Raw genomic sequence first — 14,890 nt, forward strand, 5'->3', positions numbered from 1 at the left:
ACAAAGCATTTCAAGTGAGCCTTTCGCCAAGTTCACAATTTACCTAAATCATCTAACTGCCCAGAAGTCAAAGAAAATGAAGCAAATATACTCATGTAAAATAGGTCCATTTCACAACACCTGTCTTCCTTTGGGAACTGGACTCAAGGGATTGCCCTTTCCACGTAATGGAAGTCATTAGTGCATTTATTTTTATTTTATGGTTGAAAACTTAAGAGTCCCCCCGAAATGTCTGGCGGAATGCTGTTTTTGGAGTAACCTGGCTGTCCCTTTTACTCTCAACTCAGTTTCTACTTTTATAGGAAAATAAGGCAATAAGATGTTACTTTTGCCTCATTTTCCCATATTTTCCTGGAGGGGTAAAGAGAAAGAAAATGGAGTGCCAATTTCATCCTGTAACAATATGGCAATATTTCAAAAATATATATTAAAAAACAATAATGCCAGAAGGAAAGTACTTTAACTTTCAGCAGGAAAATGAAATACTCTGTCATATTCAGAATGCAGGGTCTAATTTTCAACACTTGCAAAGAACAACAGCAACATGTTTCCTGCTTGTTAAGCACAATCTCAAGAATTCAATAACCAATCTTGGTTTTCTGATTGATCCATTATAAGTGGATATGTCTCCTGATTTTTGCATGTGTGATAGCATATGGATGCATCACAGACAACTGATGATTTTCCACAGGTTTCTTTAAGGAGGACAAAGAAACAAATAGAAGCACAAGAGGTTTCCTCCTCAATCTGTTTTCATGGGACCAGAAGGGCTTACTAGAGCTAGACAATAACTTGGAGCCGACTCTGGATAATGCTGCCTGCTTCTCAAGGATGATCTTAATTAAAACACTAATTAAGTTCTCAGTGGAAGTGATCAATTATTAACAGGCAAGACATGACTGTTGCAAATTGCAGCATATATAGGGAGATAAATGAGCAAGTATTGATATTCAAAAACTGAAACTTATTTGTAATGAATCCCTCAACACTGTAGATATTCCCTTCACAAAAAAATATAATTACAAAATTCTTATGACTCCAGCAACAGAGAACACAGCCTGGAAACAGAACTGTGGAGGGGAAATGGTAATTCTGCTATGACTAATTACTGAAATCTTAGACTATGAGCTCATTAATTAGCAGAAATAAAAACAATAATAGCCAACACTTACATACTCGTCATTTTATATGCTTTAACTCAGCTAATACTCCAAAAGCTCTATTATTTCCTGTTTTACAGGCAATGTGCTCTGCACACTAATAGGTAGCCTCACTCAAGATCCCACAGCTAAAAAGGGCAGAGCTGGGCAGTCTATCTACAGATAGAGCCTGTGCTCTTATCCTACAATGTCACATTATGGACTTCTTTTAAATAAGCATTTTAATTACATATTTTATTTTACTGTATCAAGTTATACACTCAAACTCAGAACCAAGAAATGTCGCTATTATAACACATTAGCATGGTTCGGCACCATTAAATACATTTCCCAAACATTTCATATCCAGAGAAAGCAGCATTTTAAAATTCAATGAGGTTGGTACAAAGACTGGTTGTCTAATTCACCTATTTATGAGTTCGAAACCAAACTCCCTCACTGAGCTTCTTTGTGTAACAGCCTGGGACTGGTACAAATCTGGTGAGGGACCCACCACAACAAAAGCAACAAGAGAAAGCCTGGGGCCTCTCAACATGAAAACCGTTATCTACCTGACCCATTGGCTGACAGCTCAAACATCAGTTCAAATGTGAAATCAAAGTCAATTCTGCTTTCAGGGCTATTTAAAATCATTGTTCTGGCTAACAGTATTGTGCAGCAAGGAGGACAACTGCAATTTCTTTACTGAAACTTCACTTCCCTAATCTATTTGCCAAGAAGGTAAAATTTTCAACAAAAATGGTTTCTTGAATAATAATTCTACTGCCATGGGAACAATTATTTCAAAATAACAAGACTCAGTAGTCTCCAAGTCTTAATTCTTGACATTTGTTTCTTCAAATTAAAAGCAAAATGCACTAATGCATATCTATTGGCGCCTAACGTAGCACCTTATACATAGTGAATTCTCAACAAATACTTGGAGATAGAAAATGAATTTTGTACACCTCAACTTTTAAACTGGACAGCAAGAATCAAGAGTCTGCCTGCCAATAAGACATTGTGGATGGTGTAAAATAAGTATAGCCCTTGCCCTCAAAAACAAACGTTACAGGAATAAGACTTTCATATATAAAATCAAAGAATAATCAAGAAAAAAATCGAAAGGCTCTAACTCTAAAGATGACAGATTTATAAAAGGGCAAAAACAATATGGATGAGAAGAAGCTGGCAAGGCATATGTTGTAAAGAAAACTACTGCAATCATTTAGCCATTTTACAATCGTAGGTGGGTTATATATACACTCATATTCTCTCAGAAGAAAAAAATGACTGTATTCACTGATGGTAGGAAATAAAATTTCTGAAGTTCTCTGTATAATTTTCTAAAACAGAAGTGCTTTAAGGGACTTAATCTGATCATATTAGCTGTTATTTCTGAAACAATCAAAGGCCTTGTTTCCATCTTAATGGAATGCCACCATCTTGGCATACAGAGTCTGGGTAACTTTCAAAAGTGAATCTTGAGGTTGGATGGCAATACTGGTTGAAGTATTTTAATCTCTTCTTTCTCAACCACATGTTTAGAAATTCTAATATTTAAAGTATCTGTTCATGCCATTTGTCTCTGTATGTTGTCAATGATCAGCAAGTCAAAGACTATAGCCATGTAATTAACACAGCGTTACAAAGTGAGCAATCTATGCGACATCTGAAAATTTATAATACAATAATATTTAATCTGCCTAGCAGATTTATAAAATTAACCAATCTGTTCATTTGTTGCAACATAAAATTGCCAAAATTTCCTGAATATGTTGGTCAAATACAAAAAGGATATAGATAAAAAATACCTTAGCCATCCAGGCTGCTTCTAAATATAGCTCCCAGCTATGATAGTCTTGTTCAGTAGTTTTTATTCTTAAAAATAATTGAAGACCCCAAACTGCTTTTGTTTATGTGGGTTATGTGTATCAACACTCATCATATTAGAAATTAAAACTGACAAGTATTCCAATATTTATATATTGGAATCATTAAAAATAAACAAGTTATATATTAAAAATAAACATTTTTATTAAAATTCTATTTTCTAAAAACAAAATATTGAGAAGAAAAGCATTATTTTATATTTTTTTGAATATGTTATAATATCTGACTGAACAGAAGAAAGTTGAATTCTCTATTTGCTTCTGCATTCAATTTTGGAAATATGCTGTTTTAGTTGAAGTAAAGAACATCTAGACTCACAGATAGGGAGTTGGAAAGGAGAGTAGTATTTTAACAGTCTTTTTATATATTTGTGGATATTTTTCTTTGATAACATACCATGATCTGAAAAATGATGAAGTTTTTTAAAGGTTATTTTCAATGACCAATCTGAAAATTTGTCAGTGAATTTTTTTTACTGATAAATTAAAACCCATTGGTCTATCTTGCCCACTCAATGGATCTTTCTCCTATGTATAATTTTGTAAACATCATTAATTGGTAATTTGGAAAATACTGGTTCACTGTGTTACATAGATCTTCCAAATGTTGACATATTTCACTATACAGTATAAAAATCACGTTAGTTAATATCACCAATTTTGCCAGAAAAGCCTTTAAATATTGAGAAGCTATCAAACTTACAGTACTAGATAAAAGTGCTCTAAAAATCTAATTTTCGCTTGATCCACTGCCAATTTTACCATTGGCAACAAATACTATTAGCTCTTAGCCTTGAAGATACAGGCTCACTTCATTCATTTTTGAGAATACAGTTGTCAGTCATTTTTTCAAATAAAAATGGTGATCCATGAAAGAGAAAAATAAACTAGTTCAGCACACCACTAAATCACCCAAGTGTTTTTCCACAACCACTGTATTTCAGTATGTAATAGAAGTGCCTTATGAACACTTCCTATTTTGGCACATAAATAATTTAAAAGAGGTATATTTAAGAATCAAGATTTAATAAAGTTAATACTTTTTACTACTTCATCAAATTTTCAATGGAAACTGGCATTTGTTTTGACGATAAATTTATGACAGTGAAGATGACAACTACGAGTATAATTTGGTGCCACAAACTTGATTCACACTAAGGCAACAGCAGCATCTTCACCCATCATTGCTTTTCCAACTTCAATGCTAACGTCAACACATGACCTGCAAATCGCAGGGTTTCTGAGGGGTTCCCAGATCACAGGGATCTGCTGCTTTAGCAAATGTCAGTCCAACCCTCCCACCATCAACAACTAGAAAAGCTAGATCAATTACAAAAATCAACTATTTAAAGGCATTGGAGAATTACCAGGGTAGCCCAGGACTTGAGGAACCAAGATTTCTGCCACAATTGTTAAATATTTGTTGAATAAGAGTCCCTAGTCATTCAGGGATGGCCTAAAGCTGCTTAAAGTTGCAAATTAGAAAATAACTTTAAAAAAAAAAAAGAGGTAACCAATGCCATCATTTGTATGCACTTGCTCACTAATGGCAATTAGTCCCATTAATGGACTAAAAATGACTGGAAGTTGCTACAGTTAGGATATGGTTTGCTTGGCCTCAGCAAGTCTCATGTTAAAATTTGATCCCCAGTGTTGGAAGTAGGGCCTGGAGGGAGGTACTTGGTTTGAGAGTGGATCCTTCAGGAACGGCTTGGTGCCATTCTCTCTGGAGTGAGTGAGTTTTTGCTGAGTTCTCATTCTTAGTTCCCGAGAGAACTGGTTGTTGAAAACAGCCTGGCATCTCTTTCCCTCTCTCTCAGTTCCTCTCTCATCATGCAGTTTCTGCACATGGGGCTCCCCTTTGGCTTCCACCATGAGTGGAAGAAGCCTGAGGCCCTCCCCAGAAGCACACACTGGCTCCATGCTTCTTGCACAGCCTGTAGAACCACAAGACAAACAAACCTCTTTTCTTTACGCGGCCTCAGGTATTCTTTTACAGCAACATAAATGGACTAAGGCAGAAGTACAGTACTGGAGAACCTGAAAATAAAAATCAGACCAGGCTGCCAACCTTTGAGCAGGAATCAGTGCCCATTCTCAGTCAACACAATCAGCCACAGCACAAGTACACTCCCAGCCAAGAGATGTGTATAAGACAGTATGATTCTGAGAAGTAGATTTTAAAAAATAAAAGTCTCTTCAGCTACTTGCACTCAACCAGAAAAGAGGTTGGGCTGGGCCAACTGAGGAAGCATAAAATTAAGATGAACAGAAAATCTTCCTTTTCTAGTGGCCTCAGCATAATAACTAATAACTTACTTAAAAAATGATTGCGCTGGGTAACAGTTTGGGCCAGTTTGCATGAGGCATGGCAGTCACCAGGTTAACTACCTCATCTCAAATTCAAAAAAGGAAGAATAGGTTAACTTGATGCCAAATAAACACAGTGCACCAAACTCTGCGGTAGACGCTACCCTCAGAAAACTGCTTAATACCACTGCATAGAATTGGCTTTACTGAAAAACCATCTCCACTCTTTCCACCTGGGATGCCAAATAATAAAACAAATATTAGAAAAGAATCATGCTCCTAAATCTTGGAGAATATTTATGAGAATGAATGGGGTGAATAAATAAAGTAAATGGCAGAAAAACAATATGCAAGCCACTTCCTTGTTGCCCCAGGCAAATCTGTTGCTTAAACAATAACAACAGGATCTAATCAGTAAGCCTCCCAACTGCCAAAATTATACAAGCAACTTCACTATTTAAAATGTCACATTTCCCATCTGATATAAATATTTGCCTTCTGCTCACATTCCTGAAGTGTGATACAAATTAGGCCCAAACTAAAATTCACCTTGGCACAAACTATTTAATTTATTTTTACTTTAAGTGACCCAGATTGTGCATTATGAAAATTGTAAAGCCCTGGTGGCCTTTTCAGTAATTAGAATAGATCGCGGAAGCCTAGGCTGATTTTCAGCCTAGCCTTTGCATATTATTCTACCTGTGGGAGGATCTTGACTAGTTCATTCAAGACTTGGTTCAGCCTCAGTTCTCTTTTATACACAAATACAAGAAGGCTTGTTATCTGATTTCTAGAAAAACCATACTAGTAAGATTTTTTGTCAATATTTTAATATAAATCTGTTAATTGAAAAATGTAACTTGAAAAAATATTTAAAGAAAATAATGAAAATACTGGAGAAGGTAAAAAAGCTAATTTAAAAGATTAACATACAAAAATCAGGTCTGTTGGCTACGTTGGTTTATGTCAATATACAGACTTCTCATACTAGCAAGAGGTGAAAAATTTAAAACATCACAAAAGCACCCAAAACATGTACTTTTGTGACCTCTTATGAAATTTATTTTATGTTGCATATGTATTACATGCAGACTAGAACCATTTGTCTCCACGTGTTATCCTCAAACTAATTATATTAGAATCCTGTAGGGTGTTGGTTAAAATGCAGATCACCAGATGCCACCAAAGATCTTCTGAATTAGATTCTCTATTGGGAAGGAGACCCAGAAATCTGCATTTTTAATAAGGTTCCCTCCCCCAAATCACCCAAAACCAAAAACAGTATGCTTCCTCTACAAATGTAGCTTCCTGACAAGTCCTTAGCTCTCACTTCTAATCCAATTGGAGTGCCTATGCTGCTCTTATTATAGAAATTCAGGGCCACTCAGCGAATTAAAGTTAGAGATCCCCTCCCTGGAGGATGTGATCCCTCCAGACCTCTAATCTCACTTAAACCAAGTAAGTAACTAAAGAATCTGCAACATCTACTGGTTAACAGTGTACTTGAGAAGCAATCCTTTCATAGAGTAGTGTGATGTTTGAAAGCAGAATAAAAATATTCATTGCTTCCAATAACCAAAGACTCTCAAATTCAAGCAGCTGAAGAAGCTAGAGTAGAGGTTTATACAGCCAATGTACAAATAGTCACCACCCCCAAACCAACTTTACCGAGTCACTTTAACATCTGTCTGATTATAAATAAGCCATTCTTCCCCAACACTAATAACCATAATTCATGTTTACAACCACCTAAAGACAGTCAACAACAGTTAAACATCAACAACCAAACTTCCGTGGAAACTGCCACTTCCCTAAAATTAGGCATTGACTTTGATATATTCTTGCAAATTAAATCAGGAATGAGTGAAAAAAAAAAAACTCCTGATTTTGAACATATTTCAAATGTCCTTTGAGAAACAAAGAATACCTATGCCTGTCCAGAAATGTTAGCCAGAAAGGAAGAAGTTTTCTTCTATATAAACATCAACAGACTAGCATGAAGCCTTTTTCAATTCAGCCAATGTGGAAAAATGCCTCAGAAGAAACATTTACAATATATCTTTAGTATTAAGGGTTTAATTTACATATTTAATAAATATTTTTAACAGGAAAAAATGGATTTTCTTTTCCTTTCTTTAGAATAGCTCACTGAAGCCTGGGCAGATTTTCAGCCTAGGCTTTCCATGTTATTCTACATGTGGGAAGGTCTTGACATTAGTTCACTCAAGTCCACTGAAACTTGGTGCAGCCTCAGTAACCTTTAATATAAGGCAAGACTGCCTTAATTTTTGTGATAAATTCTGATATTGTCATGATTTTTATGATTAACAGATAGTTTTTGTGTCTCTCAAAAATAATCGCAATTTACAAGACTGTACTTCTAGGAAATAAAGAGTTGACTTACAATGGCTACACTTGAGACAATTACCTAAGCATCAATCCTGTGATGAATTATTAAGGGGAAGGGCACACTTTTATTTCTTTTAAGACCAAAGGTTTCACTATCTTCAAAAGGCTTTGACCTTTTGGCTGAAATTTCTGTTATTGAAAAAAATAGCTCACAATTTTAGTTTTTCCTATCTCAGGAGAGGTGGAGGTAAGAATTGCCGAAAAAGGAAAGCTACCTAAAGCCTTATTTGTAGTTTCTAGAAAGATCTTTGACAAACCTGACAAAAACAAGCAATGGGTAAAGGATTCCCTGTTCAATAAATGGGACTGGGAAAACTGGCTAGCCATGTGTAGAAAGCAGAAACTGGAACCCTTCCTGACACTTTACACTAAAATTAACTCTAGATAGATTGAAGACTTAAACAGAAGACCTAACACCATAAAAAACCCTAGAAGAAAACCTAGGCAAAACCATTCAGGACATAGGCACAGGAAAGGATTTCATGACTAAAACACCAAAAGCATTGGCAGCAAAAGCCAAAATAGACATATGGGATCTAATTAAACTCCAAGCTCCTGCACAGCAAAAGAAACAATCATTAGAGTGAACCAGGAACCAACAGAATGGGAAAAAATTTTTGCAATCTACCCATCTAACAAAGGGCTAATATCCAGAATTTACAAAGAACTAAAATAGATTTACAAGAAAAAAACAAACCCATTCAAAAGTGGGCAAAGGATATGAACAGACACTTTTCAAAAGAAGATATATATGAGGCCAAGAAACATATGAAAAAATGCTCATCATCACTGGTCATTAGAGAAATGCAAATCAAAACTACATTGAGATACCATCTCATGCCAGTTAGAATAGCAATGATTGAAAAATCTGGAGACAACAGATGCTGGAGAGGATGTGGAGAAATAGGAATACTTTTACATTGTTGGTGGGAGTGTAAATTAGTTCAACCATTGTGGAAGACAGTGTGGTGATTCCTCAAGAACCTAGAAATAGAAATTCCATTTGACCCAGCAATCCCATTACTGGGTATATATCCAAAGGATTTTAAATCATTCTATTGTAAACACATATGCACACGTATGTTCATTGCAGCACTGTTTACAATAGCAAAGACTTGGAACCAACCCAAATGCCCATCGATAATAGACTGGATAGGGAAAATGTGGCACATATACACCATGGAATACTATGCCGCCATAGAAAATGATGAGTTCATGTCCTTTGTAGGGACATGGATTAACCTGGAAACCATCATTCTCAGTGAACTGACACAAGAACAGAAAATCAAACACCACATGTTCTCACTCATAGGCAGGTGTTGAACAATGAGAACACATGGACACAGGGAGGGGAGCATCACACAGTGAGGTCTGTTGGTGGGGACTAGGGGAGGGACAGTAGGGAGTAGGGAATTGGGGAGGGATAACATGGGGAGTAATGCCACATATAGGTGATAGGGATGGAGGCAGCAAACCACATTGCCATGTGTGTACCTATGCAACAATCCTGCATGTTCTTCACATGTACCTCAGAACCTAAAGTGCAATAAAATATATATATATATATATATATATATATATATATATATATAAAGAATAAACAATTATTAAGCAAAAAAAAAAAAGAAAGAAAGAAAAAAGAAAAGAAATAGAAAGCATACCCTGGCTCATTTGGGGTTTAATCTCTTCATCCATGTCCAAGACTTCTAAATCTAGGAAATTGTCTACCTAGAAAAAAAGAATTAACATTATTTTAAAGCAGAATAGACCTAAAAAAAAATGCAATGAAGTCAATGAACCCACTTCCACAACACCTAACTGAGCAGCTGAATCCACTTTTCTCATTAACTCTTGAGTCCCAGCTTTTGTGTTCACTGTGCTTTCCCAAGAGACATCTGAAAGAAGCAGTAAATTTGAAAGCTGGCCTGGATTTTGTAGGCACCATAGTTGGACCTCTCCACTGAAAGGGAAAAAAGCAGTCTAAGAGTTTTTTAAAGGGGACTTTGTTCCAGATTCTATCCCAGAATACCTACCACCACCATGACAGTTGAAAACAGTGTTTCTGGGTTTTGTTTTCATTTTATTGTTTTTGCCTCTCAAGCAAATGGTAGTGGTGGCTCTGGCTACCGTCAGAACAGTGTGCTTTCTTATAGCACTCTGAAGAGCCAGAGAGAAGAAACTAAAGAAAGCAGGAGAGAAAGGTTCATTCAAAACAAAATTACAAGAGAGGTGAGCAGGGCAAAAAATCAAGTGTTCTCTCTTTCGAGCAAATAAAACTGAAAATCACTTCAAAGGTAAAAAGCAGAGCAAATGACCTTTACAGACACAATAGCAGCATTTCAATGAAAAACTTTCCACATGGAATACTGCTTTCCACTGCAAGCTGACAATGAGACATTTTAGATTAACAAAATGGTAACATTTAGACATGAACTAATTCATCTCAAGTGAATATCAAAGAGTGTAAATAAGAAAATGATCTCACCACTGGCAGGAATGAGACCTAGTAAAGGAATAAGTTTGCAATGCCTTTTATGCTCATGACCTAAACATGTGCATAACAAAATACCATAAAATTACAAATTTGCATTTCATTGGAATTCAAAAGACAGGCTGGATCTTTTCTTCCCCCAGCTCTACTTGTGAGACCATAGCTATTACATAGGAATTTTAAATGGTACTTCCATTGCTTTTAAGTACATACCTGCAGTTATTGTCTGGCATCCAAGTGAAGGCAAAAATTTATCTTCCATACAATGATTTCACTACTAAAATTTCAAATTCTCTCATATTATACTGTTATTTACTTAGTGGTGTATGCTAAGGGGGACTGGAGTCATGTTTCTCTATCAAAGCACCCCTTTCATTTATTAAACTTTAAGGAAAAAAGATCTAGAACCCAGCTGACCAAGAACAGTTTAAGATATTCAAACACCAATTAATAATAATAATAATAATAAATAACTTGTAAGCACAAAATCTGTTGAATTCTTCAACTTTGTATAAGGCAGAGTAAATGAGTCCTGTGTTTTTAGTTTGTTTGTTATGCTTTTAATTCTTGCCAAGGAAACTGAATCATGCCTTACCTTCACCTTTTCTGCCCAATTCAGATCACCTTGAAAAGAACTGCCAACTTTTTGGCCTTCAGCCATCACAATCTGAAAAAATAGTTTTTGGCCTTCACCCATGACATATTGATGGAAAAATGAAACAACTGAAAATAAAGAAGCTGATCTTGTAGCCCTTCAGATGACATAACTCCCTTTCCAGTTTTTGTTAATTAGCTAAGCATAACAGACCAAATTCAGTAAGCCATGGCGGAGGTCAGGGAATAGGTTTCAGGAGCCCTGATTCTACTTCTGTCCTGCAGACTCATCCACGGTATAATCTATAATAGACTACTTAACCTCAGTCTTCTCTTGAGTCAAATAGGAATACTCCCTACTCCTATCCCATCCCAATAAACATCTGATGAACAAATCAGAGTATTATAACACAACATTTTCAAGTTATTAGAAAACAGTGTCATTCAACCATTCTTTGTTTCTCACACGCTAGTTAAAGACTCTCTATATAATATATTCCCAATGGTCAATCATTGCCAGTAAAGAGTGAATCCTCTAGGGAAAAAAAAATTCATATCCCACAATTATCTCTCTGGAAGCAAGTTCTGGAAATAAAGAATTATAGGCATCTGCTGTATATAAACATATTTCTAACACAGAGATTTTTGTTCCCTTGTAAAAAAAACAAAAACAAAAACAACACCACAATATACAATTCAGTCCACAATACTGCAAGGAAGACATGATGAGGCAGAAATTAGAAACTCAAACAGCTTAAAAAGTAGAACAGCTTCCACTATAATTCCTTGATAATTAAAAACCATAGCTGAGGAGAAAGTGAAGAGTCTATAAAGTCTTCAAGATTAAAAAAAGAGTATCTAACATTCATTGACCAAATCTTAGAAAAAAACAAGATTTCCAATTCTACATTGAGTTTGAAAGAGAGAAATCTAGGATGGGTGAAAGAAGTTCCATTTTACACAGAGAATTATAGAAAGGAACTCTTTTGTCCCAAATAGAATAAGACAAGCTAAAAGAAGTAATTTCAATAATTTATAGATGGCAGATCCTTAAGAACTTTTTAACAAAAATTGGAGATAACCAGTTATCATCATAAACAATAGCTGTCAAAATCATGAAATACATGCAATGATGACTTTCAATAAAGTGCCCCAATGGCACTCCTTCTAGAATTAGGAGTTACAGATCTAATAACTGTCTAGTTTTTATTAGAGTCTCTTTTTTTTAATTCATGAAGAATTATTTTCTCCTCAGATTGTTTCTATAAATGTACTATGTTGTATTACCTGTTTTTCCAAACATTGTGATGATGTACGAAGAAAGATGGTTTTATTTCTAAGATGGTAGTCATTTGCTTCATTTTTATGAGTAACTTTTGCTGAGATAAATATGTTTTCTGAAGAGTCAGTTTCAAACACTCCCCTTTTAGACACATGATCCTCTGAAATAAGAAGTTATGCACTATTAGAAAACATCCACAACACCCAGTCTGGTTTATTTTGTGTATATTGAGAAAGTTCCTTCCAATAAAAAAGAATACTTTTCAAAGAACTCTACACACTGAACGTTTGAGGCATTAAGCACTCTTGGTATCTCAAGCACATTGAGATACCATCTCACGCCAGTTAGAATGATGATCATTAAAAAATCTGGAGACAATAGATGCTGGAGAGGATATGGAGAAATGGGAACACTTTTACACTGCTAGTGGGAGTGTAAATTAGTTCAACCATTGTGGAAGACAGTGTGGTGATTCTGCAAGGATCTAGAAATAGAAATGCCATTTCACTCAGCAATCCCATTACTGGATGTATACCCAAAGGATTATAATTCATTCTATTATAAAGACACATGCACACATATGTTCACTGAGGCACAGTTTAAAATGCCCATCAAAGATAGACTGGACAAAGAAAACGTGGCGCAAATACACCGTGGAATACTATGCAGCCATAAAATAGGATGAGTTCATGTCTTTTGCAGAGACATGGGTGAATCTGGAAAACATCATTCTCAGCAAACTGACACAAGAACAGAAAACTAAACACTGCATGTTCTTACTCATAAGTGGGCGTTGAACAATGAGAACACATGGACACAGGAAGGGGAACATCACACACTGGTGTCTGTTGGGGGATGGGGGGTTAGGGGAGGGATAACAGGCAGTGAGGAGATTGGGGAGGGATAACAATAGGAGAAATATCTAATGTAGGTGATGGGGGGATGCAAGCAGCAAACCGCCATGGCATGTGTATACATATGTAACAATCCTGCAAGACCTGTACATGTACCCCAGAACTTAAAGTAAAATAAAATAATAATAACAATAAAAAGTCAAATCCATAAATAACACCAGCTCTGGCCAGCTCTCTACTACTGCCTACTGTACCAGCACCAATGACTTCTAACTAGCTATTAGAGGAGAGGTGGCCCATGCCTCTTGCCTCAATAAATCCTTGGAAATTCTGGTGTGAAGCACCTAACCTTGGCTGTTGTGGGAGGTGCTGAGCAAAGTATGGGGAAGATTGCTAAGAATATGCCGGAGTAACCAGCCCTATACAAGATGAGATGAGGAAGAAATGGTCTGAGGACTTAGTCTCCTTGACTTCTTCCTCTTTTACAGTCGCAGAGAGGTCCTGAATCAGTCCTAGGGCAATAAGCAGTGGTAGCAGAGTAGAGCAAGATAGGCACGGAGACACTTCGAAACAGGAGTTAACTGAGGGATGAAAGGGTTCCTCAAACTTCATCAATGTTAAAAGGAAAGCAGACTTCCTGTGGCTACTGCCATGCCAGTGCTCTGTTCTAATAAAAAGTGAAACAGTTTCAGTTTTCTCTGCTTATAGTTTAAAAGAAATATAACCTAAACCTAGTAATTACTAAGAAAATACCATGTACCCAGCACAACACTATTGTAATCATCTATTGACTTAAATACTTGAAAAGCACAGCACTGTCTGAAAATAAAAGATGTTCTACAAGGACAAGTTCTGTTTGCTCTCACAATCACTCAGTGTACTTTGCTATTTCCGATAAAAACTCCCAGGTTACGTGACAGGTAACCAGATGAAACTTCTTTGAAGTAAAGAGCAGAGTATAATGAAGTCCCAGCTTCTGATGCTGATGTGGAACTATTGTTGCGATATCAGATCTAACAAAAATTCTCATCTACTCTTTTAAAATTTCTCCTTTCATAAACACAAAGTTTTCCTTTTTAAAAGATGGGATGATGCAGAAAAGAACTTGTTCACTCTCTGACGAAAGCTACAGTTTAAGGTTCCTTTCTAAACTTCAAAGTTGGTTTCATAAGAATATATGCTATATCCCTTCAAAGGCCCAGAAGTGCTCCTTCTAAAGGCTTTTATTGTTGTTTTTAAAATCCAGCAAATAATAAATATCTTGGCACAATGAAACAGGAAAAAAGTTCTTTTTCAACACGATAACGTCAAAATGGCAGATGCTGACACAGCCCAGAATCTGGAGTGGCTGAAAGCCTGATTAGAGCGCCAGATGCTGCTCCCCATAGTGATCCTGGTGCAATCCAAATGTGCCACCCAAGTGTTCATGTCATCTTCTTCAGTTTCTGTTTTTCATCAGAGTCCTTTTCCACCCTTTCATCTTATCCCTAATGTTTCTTGCTTTGAAATAAGTGTCAGACATAATATGGTTTAGAAATCTAACAGCAATATTTCAGAGAACAAGTAGGTTATTGAGACCTGAAAAAGCGTTTCTTTGGGCATTTCTAAGTCAAAACTTCAATACAGATGAGACAAAAAGTTTTTTCCAAAGGTTTTTCGAGGTTTCATTATTCTGAAGCAATGGAATTTCAATTTCCTTTTGATACCAAACAGACAAGCTTCCAACAGATCTCCCTTACAAGGCCCCCACTACGGCTATAGGGTCTAATTTCAGACCAAAGAAAAAGGTTACACACCTTGAAAAGGTTGAAACTTTTGATGTCTTGATAAATTAAACACTAACCACATATTGATTATACATCTTCCAGATAAAAGTGATTATTTTTTAAGAACTCAATTTTGAAAGAAAGTTTTTTAAA

The 14,890-nt window shown here is 36.0% G+C and overlaps 1 protein-coding gene across 9 annotated transcripts in view; it reads right to left on the bottom strand.

The window, feature by feature from the left end:
• Positions 1-14,890, bottom strand: part of IFTAP (intraflagellar transport associated protein) — a 99,670-nt gene that overhangs the window by 49,698 nt on the left and 35,082 nt on the right. For all 9 annotated transcript variants that reach the window (XR_004270172.1, XM_032282306.1, XM_032282307.1 and 6 more), the window contains 2 exons: positions 12,123-12,277; positions 9,412-9,478 (listed from right to left, as the gene is read on the bottom strand). Coding sequence is in view for 8 of the 9 variants with exons in the window: in XM_032282306.1 (XP_032138197.1) it covers positions 9,412-9,478; positions 12,123-12,277 (222 nt within the window). In the remaining variant the exon portion in view is untranslated. The remainder of the gene's footprint in view (positions 1-9,411; positions 9,479-12,122; positions 12,278-14,890) is intronic.

The sequence above is a fragment of the Sapajus apella genome, unplaced genomic scaffold, assembly GCF_009761245.1.
Source record: "Sapajus apella isolate SASKATOON/1434 unplaced genomic scaffold, GSC_monkey_1.0 scaffold14, whole genome shotgun sequence".
In the NCBI taxonomy this organism is placed as follows: Eukaryota; Metazoa; Chordata; class Mammalia; order Primates; family Cebidae; genus Sapajus; species Sapajus apella.